Below are 9,006 nucleotides of genomic sequence, written 5' to 3' on the forward strand. Positions count from 1 at the left end.
CCTTATTTTTGTCTTATCATATGTTTACAAATGGACTTAAATGATTCAACATTAAATACAACTATAGATTTAGTTGAATTTATTTAAAATTAAATTATACATATTTTCAAACTCCAAATTTCTCTCACACAACATTTAAAAAAACAACAATATACTCTTAAAAATGGATAAGAGTCTAGAAACCTTATTAGTTTTTCTATAAACACAAACACCATTTATGTGTAATAACTAACAAAAACAAATTATGATTTGTTCAAACTTTTTAAAATAGAGGTGAGAGAGACTAATAATACTAGAAACTTCATTAGTTTTTACAGGCAAATTATTAGAAGCATCTGGTTTTCTATGTCAAATGAAAGACCTTCTATATATATTTTGACACGTGTAATATGGATTCACATATATTATAAGAGGTCTTACTATTTTAATTATTATTTGGGGTTACAATACACGTGTCCAAATGTGAATTGAGGATCTTCCGAATGACATGGAAGACCCGGTATTTAATATAAGAACTCGTTTTTGCATAAACACAAACAACATTAGTGTTATGTAAATGTAAGTTGCGTTCACATGGACCCTGATGACCACGTAAATTTGGTCATTCACCGTTTGATCTAGACGGATTAAAATCCTAAGGTGAACGTTCAAAACATCCTAAAGCTTATATTTAATCCGTCTAGATCAAACGGTGAATGACCAAATTTATATGGTCATCGGGGTCCATGTGAACGCAACTAAATGTAAGAAATTTTTTATGATTAATTTAAACTTGGCAACACACCAACAACAGCCATAAAACGGCTAAAACATGGTCTATATTGGATGGCTATATTTCACATTTCAACACAAACTTTCTTCCAATAAGACAATTAACTCTTCTTATTTCCGAGAAAGATCCCCTCTTTTTCATCTTGACCATATAAACCAACTTTGACCTTCTAGAATTCCACTCTTTTTTCCCTAATTATATAACTCCACACACCACAATTACCATCTTCAATCTTCGCCGCCGTCACCGATCACATTTTTCAGAAATGCCTCCTTTTACGATGTCTCCGGCCGCTCAAAATCTCAACTTTATTCAGCCCCTCAAGGTCAATACTCTATCTGATGTCATCACAATTGATGTCGGCGGCCAGATTTTTCAGACCACAAAGCAAACTTTAGCACTCGCCGGACCCAAATCGCTGTTCTCTCAACTCGCCGAATCTATTCATTTGGGTCCTCGATTCATCGACCGGGATCCTGAGTTGTTCTCCGTCCTTCTATCTCTGTTGAGAACTGGGAATTTGCCGTCAAAAGCTAAAGCTTTCGATCTCGAAGATTTGATCGCTGAATCGAAATTTTATAATGTTGAGTCTTTGTTGGTTAATTCGCTATCTAGTCCTTCTCAATTCGATGCTTTCAACCTCGAAAAATCTCAAACTTTGCCGTTGAACGGCCGGGATTTTGCTTCCACCATGGCTACGACGGAGTTCGGGACCTTACACGTCGCACACGGCAGCAAAATCACTTCTTTCGATTGGGCTTTACGGAGAAAAGCAACGATTTTAACTCAATTCACCGCAATTGATTCTCTGTTGGCACTTTCCCCAAATCTAGCAGCAGCCGGCGCCACCGATTTCTCGGGTATGCAAATTCTCGATCTCGAAAAGGGGTTTGTTAAACAAACTGTCTGTTGGGAAAACGTGACCAGATCGAGCTCGACGGTTCAAGCAATCGGAGCTTCACCGGATTTGTTATTCACCAGCTTCGAATCAGGCCGCCGAAACTCAAATTCTATCATGGTTTACGATTTACAAACGTTTCTTCCAGTAACCGAGATCGGGCACTGCGAGATATTCGGAGCAGATCTTGACTCTGCAATTCCGGCGACGAAATTGAAGTGGGTAGAAGAATACGGCGTCGTAATGGCATCTGGATCACACAGTGGACCTTCCGGTATATTAGGGAATGTGAAATTATGGGATATTAGGTCTGGAAACGTTGTTTGGGAATTGAAAGAGAGAGTTGATTGCTTCTCTGATATAACAGTTTCAGATAATCTATCAGCAATTTTCAAAATTGGGGTAAATTCAGGGGAGATTTTCTTCACAGATTTGAGGAAATTAGGGAATGTGGAGAATAATAATCCATGGGTATGTTTGGGGGATAGTAGGAAAGTTTCAAACTTTAAGAAGAAAGAAGGAGTTGGGTGTAAAATTGAGGCAAATGGAGGTCAAGTGTTTTGCAGTAAAGGTGGAGATGTAGAACTTTGGTCTGAAATTGCCATGAAAGGCAAGGGGGAAGATGAATTGGGGGTTAGGGTTTTCAGGGGGAATTTGATGGGGAGAGTCAAAGATATTGGGGGTTCAAGAATTACAAATATGGCTTTTGGAGGAAGTAAAATGTTCATGACAAGGAAAGATGAACAATCTGTTGACGTTTGGCAAAGTTCTTTGAAGGGATTTTGATTCTAGAATAATTCATTTGTTAGATTTAGATATACAGTGACGGATCCAGAATTCAGTGGGTGTTTAAACTTTCTCTCGAGACCTTTGAAAATCCGTCTCGGTAAATATGTACAAGAGAGATGTTGAAGCTTTGTGTAATTGTAAATGCAATTTTCTTTCATTCATTGGTTTCTACATTTTTGTACTAAAAATTAACTCATTGATTGTAGTTTGACATTGTTCACTTTGTATGTATTTCCATTGATCAATGAGATAATGAAGATTGTTTTAATAATGTGTGGTGTTTAAGTTCAAATGATGAGATTTAGATTAGAATTAATTAAGATATTCTTATTTGAAAGAAAAGAGAGATGAAAATATAATAAATAGTGACATAAAATTCTATTATGGAATTTTTTTTGAACGGTGGAGCGTTGCATTTATGCAACGTTCTTGTAGAGTGTATAATTAGAACACTTTATTGGAGAACCATACGAAAGGTTAGTACAGTTAATTATCATTGTTCTGTTCGAGGAAGGATTCAATCAATTGTTGATTGTTATTTTGTTTTAATATTCTACATTCTTTTTGCTAGTTCAAAAGTAAGTACATCTTTTCAAGTTTCTAGAGTCCGGTCTTTCTATGAATAGGTATTTTTGTACTCGCCATTTTAACTTAATACGATAAGGCTTTCTTGTACTTTACTAAATAATCTTATTGATTTCTTAAAATTTGGAGATATTTCATTAGCTTCAAATTCATGATTAGTACCTCTAAATAATAAGTTACTTTAAACATTTAAACATGTTCAAAAATTAATTAATCATTTTAAATAAAATTTAGAGGGTTAATAAAATATTTGAAAATTTTAGAAGATTAATTGAATTATTTAGCTAAATACAGCCTCATAATGTATTAAGCAAAGAATTAAAGTAGGTAGATTATATATCATATGTGTTTTCTGGGTTGAACATGTCACCCAAAAAATAAGAGAGAATTATAAAAATACAAATTTACAAAATTTAGTGATGTCAAACAGAAGTCACAAAAGCAAAGCTTCTTTGGGCTTCTATCTCATGGAGCCCATGACCCAAGTTCAGTTTTCTATTCTATCTTGGGCTCCATTTGTCAGGTAATAATTTTCCTTTAAGATATATATGTTGGATCAAATACATACATGAATATCATAAATACCTAAATTACAACTAAATCATATTAACAAATTTAATTCTTAATATATCATTATTTTCTATATATTACAAATAAAGTATAATTTTAAACCTTAATTTAAAAATTCTAGACTCAATTCATAAATTCTAAATTCTAAAAAATATATCATAGATACCTCATTTATAAATTCTAATTCTTAAAATATATTAAAAATGCTGATTTTACTAGTTTGGAATAATTCAAAATCATTACTTGATATAATTGTAAATAATTTTTTAAATCTGAATTTATGTATAAATTAACATTTTCTAGTGCTGACATGTAATCTGAAAATTTGTGAAAATAATAATATTACTACAATAATAATATGATTATACTGTAGTGTTGACCTGAATTCTAAATAACAAAATAAATTTTGTTATTCACCGTTAAATCATAATTTATTCATTATGAATAAATCACATAATTTATTAATTATGAATAAATCACAAAGGCTCAAATTATCATATAAGTGCAAATAACTCAACAACTGGTCCGATATCATGATATGGAACCAATTGAACCAAATAGATTTTAGTGGTCTAATTAGACTCATATTATAATAAGGACTCTATTAATATAGGAATAATTATCTATTAAAATGTGATAATTATCTTTAGAGATAATACTATTATCTCTAACAAGGGTGGCCCAAAGTAGAAGACTAAATAAGAAGAGACATTAAACAATAAGTATGGGTTAAAATGAAATAAATTTCATTTTAAAATTATTGTTGAAAAATAAATGAATTTTAATATTGTGATTTTATGTTAATCTATAGGTAAAAGCTATGGTTACTTTGTTTTTGACAAAGTAATTCTTACTTTGTTTGTTTTCACCATTGGATAAATTTTACACTCCATCATCCAATGGTGAAAATAACCAAGTAAGGTTTACTTTGTTAAAAACAAAGTAACCATAGAATGCACCTAATCTATATATAACATAAAACAGTAACAATGGAGCTGAGGTGTCACTTCCTCCTTTTTTTACTGATAAAAAATATAATATATTATCTTTAGTTATATTATTATATTTATTTATAAAAAAATTATTTTATCCGTACTATATCTAAGAGTTATACAGAATTTAAATTAATCCCTAAAATCTCTCTAATTCTCTGCATATCTATATCTAAAAGTTCTATATAATTTAAATTAATCCCTAAAATCTCTCAAATTTTCTGCATATCTATATATAATATAAAACAGTAACGATGGAGCTGAGGTGTCACTTCCTCCTTTTTTACTGATAAAAAATATAATAAAAAATATAATATATTAACTTTAGTTATATTATTATATTTATTTATAAAAAGATTATTTTATCCGTACTATATCTAAAAGTTCTACATAATTTAAATTAATCCTTAAAATCTCTCTAATTCTCTGCATATCTATATCTAAAAGTTCTACATAATTTAAATTAATCCCTAAAATTTCTTTAATTCTCTAAATATCTATATATAATATAAAACAGTAACGATGGAACTGAGGTGTCACTTCCTCCTTTTTTTACTGATAAAAAATATAATATAAAATATAATATATTAACTTTAGTTATATTATTATATTTATTTATAAAAAGATTATTTTATCCGTACTATATCTAAGAGTTATACAAAATTTAAATTAATCTCTAAAATCTCTCCAATTCTCTGTATATCTATATCTAAAAGTTCTACATAATTTAAATTAATCCCTAAAATCTCTCTAATTCTCTGCATATCTATATATAATATAAAACAGTAACGATGGAGCTGAGATGTCACTTCCTCTTTTTTTACTGATAAAAAACATAATAAAAAATATAATATATTAACTTTAGTTATATTATTATATTTATTTATAAAAAGATTATTTTATCCGTACTATATCTAAGAGTTATACAGAATTTAAATTAATCCCTAAAATCTCTCTAATTCTCTGCGTATCTATGTCTAAAAGTTCTACATAATTTTAATTAATCTCTAAAATCTCTCTAATTTTCTGCATATCTATATATAATATAAAACATTAACGATGGAGCTGAGGTGTCACTTCCTCCTTTTTTACTGATAAAAAACATAATAAAAAATATAATATATTAACTTTAGTTATATTATTATATTTATTTATAAAAGATTATTTTATCCGTACTATATCTAAGAGTTCTACAGAATTTAAATTAATCCCTAAAATCTCTCTAATTCTCTGCATATCTATATCTAAAAGTTCTACATAGGGTCCGTTTGTTTTACCTGCTGTTTGCTGTTTCCTGTTACGGTTTGCTGTTTGAAAAGGCTGCTGTTCCAAAAAGCAGGGATTCCCTGCTTTTATAAAAAAACTACTTTTCGGCTACAAGAGGCAAACAGGAGGTGTCTAACCAAACACCTTAAACTCTCATTTTCAAAGTTAAAAGGCAAACAGAAGGTCGAAAAGCAGCTACCAAATGGGTCTGTTTGTTTTACCTGCTGTTTTCTGTTGATGTTTGCTGTTTCCTGTTACGGTTTGCTGTTTGCTGTTTGAAAAGGTTGCTGTTCCAAAAAGCAGGGATTCCCTGCTTTTATAAAAAACTACTTTTCGGGTACAAAAGGCAAACAGGAGGTGTCTAACCAAACACCTTAAACTCTCATTTTCAAAGTGAAAATGCAAATAGAAGGTTGAAAAGCAGCTACCAAACACCCCCATAATTTAAATTAATCCCTAAAATTTCTTTAATTCTCTGGATATCTATATATAATATAAAACAGTAACGATGGAGCTGAGGTGTCACTTCCTCTTTTTTTACTGACAAAAAATATAATATAAAATATAATATATTAACTTTAGTTATATTATTATATTTTTTATAAAAATATTATTTTATCCGTACTATATCTAAGAGTTCTACAGAATTTAAATTAATCCCTAAAATCTCTCTAATTCTCTGCATATCTACATCTAAAAGTTCTACATAATTTAAATTAATCCCTAAAATTTCTTTAATTCTCTGGATATCTATATATAATATAAAACAGTAAAGATGGAGCTGAGGTGTCACTTCCTCCTTTTTTACTGATAAAAAATATAATATAAATATAATATATTAACTTTAGTTATATTATTATATTTATTTATAAAAAGATTATTTTATCCGTACTATATCTAAGAGTTATACAGAATTTAAATTAATCTCTAAAATCTCTCTAATTCTCTGCATATCTATATCTAAAAGTTCTACATAATTTAATTTAATTCCTAAAATCTCTCTAATTCTCTGCATATCTATATATAATATAAAACAGTAACGATGGAGCTGAGGTGTCACTTCCTCCTTTTTTACTGATAAAAAATATAATATAAAATATAATATATTAACTTTAGTTATATTATTATATTTATTTATAAAAAGATTATTTTATCCGTACTATATCTAAGAGTTATACAGAATTTAAATTAATCCCTAAAATCTCTCTAATTCTCTGCATATCTATATCTAAAAGTTCTACATAATTTAAATTAATATCTAAAATTTCTCTAATTTTCTGCATATCTATATATTATATAATATAAAACAGTAAAGATGGAGCTGAGGTGTCACTTCCTCCTTTTTTACTGAAAAAAAATATATAATTATTAATATAATATATTAACTTTAGTTATATTATTATATTTATTTATAAAAAGATTATTTTATCTGTACTATATCTAAGAGTTCTACAGAATTTAAATTAATCCCTAAAATCTCTCTAATTCTCTACATATCTATATCTAAAAGTTCTACATAGGGTCCGTTTGTTTTACCTGCTGTTTGCTGTTGCTGTTTGCTGTTTCCTGTTACGGTTTGTTATTTGCTGTTTGAAAAGGCTGCTGTTCCAAAAAAGCAGGGATTCTCTGCTTTTATAAAAAAACTACTTTTCGGCTACAAAAGGCAAACAGGAGGTGTCTAACCAAACACCTTAAACTCTCATTTTCAAAGTGAAAAGGCAAACAGAAGGTCGAAAAGCAGCTACCAAACACCCCCATAATTTAAATTAATCCCTAAAATTTCTTTAATTCTCTGGATATCTATATATAATATAAAACAGTAACGATGGAGCTGAGGTGTCACTTCCTCCTTTTTTACTGATAAAAAATATAATATATTGTCTTTAGTTATATTATTATATTTATTTATAAAAAGATTATTTTATCCGTACTATATCTAAGAGTTATACAAAATTTAAATTAATCCCTAAAATCTCTCTAATTTTCTGCATATCTATATCTAAAAGTTCTACATAATTTAAATTAATCCCTAAAATCTCTTTAATTCTCTGCATATCTATATATAATATAAAACAGTAACGATGGAGCTGAGGTGTCACTTCCTCCTTTTTTACTGATAAAAAATATAATATAAAATATAATATATTAACTTTAGTTATATTATTATATTTTTTTTATAAAAATATTATTTTATCCGTACTATATCTAAGAGTTCTATAGAATTTAAATTAATCCCTAAAATCTCTCTAATTCTCTGCATATCTACATCTAAAAGTTCTACACAATTTAAATTAATCTCTAAAATTTCTTTAATTCTCTGGATATCTATATATAATATAAAACAGTAACGATGGAGCTGAGGTGTCACTTCCTCCTTTTTTACTGATAAAAAATATAATATAAATATAATATATTAACTTTAGTTATATAATTATATTTATTTATAAAAAGATTATTTTATCCGTACTATATCTAAGAGTTATACAAAATTTAAATTAATCCATAAAATCTCTCTAATTCTCTGCATATCTATATCTAAAATAGGGTCCGTTTGTTTTACCTCCTGTTTGCTGTTTCCTGTTACGGTTTGCTGTTTGCTGTTTGAAAAGGCTGCTGTTCCAAAAAGCAGGGATTCCCTGCTTTTATAAAAAAACTACTTTTCGGGTACAAAAGGCAAACAGGAGGTGTCTAACCAAACACCTTAAACTCTCATTTTCAAAGTGAAAAGGCAAACAGAAGGTCGAAAAGCAGCTACCAAACACCCCCATAATTCAAATTAATCCCTAAAATTTCTTTAATTCTCTGGATATCTATATATAATATAAAACAGTAACGATGGAGCTGAGGTGTCACTTCCTCTTTTTTTACTGATAAAAAATATAATATAAAATATAATATATTAACTTTAGTTATATTATTATATTTATTTATAAAAAAGATTATTTTATCCGTACTATATCTAAGAGTTCTACATAATTTAAATTAATCCCTAAAATCTCTCTAATTCTCTCCATATCTATATCTAAAAGTTCTACATAATTTAAATTAATCCCTAAAATTTCTTTAATTCTCTCGATATCTATATATAATATAAAACAGTAACGATGGAGCTGAGTTGTCACTTCCTCTTTTTT

At 28.5% G+C, this 9,006-nt stretch overlaps 1 protein-coding gene across 1 annotated transcript; it reads left to right on the forward strand.

Annotated features, from left to right (window-relative positions):
- The first annotated feature begins 987 nt into the window (after positions 1-987).
- Positions 988-2,670, forward strand: LOC136210829 (BTB/POZ domain-containing protein At5g41330). Its single transcript, XM_066002246.1, has one exon. It carries the CDS (start codon positions 1,038-1,040, stop codon positions 2,454-2,456), a length of 1,419 nt encoding a protein of 472 aa, XP_065858318.1. The 5' UTR covers positions 988-1,037; the 3' UTR covers positions 2,457-2,670.
- The last annotated feature ends 6,336 nt before the right edge of the window (positions 2,671-9,006 follow it).

This window comes from Euphorbia lathyris, chromosome 1 (genome assembly GCF_963576675.1).
Source record: "Euphorbia lathyris chromosome 1, ddEupLath1.1, whole genome shotgun sequence".
Lineage (NCBI taxonomy): Eukaryota > Viridiplantae > Streptophyta > Magnoliopsida > Malpighiales > Euphorbiaceae > Euphorbia > Euphorbia lathyris.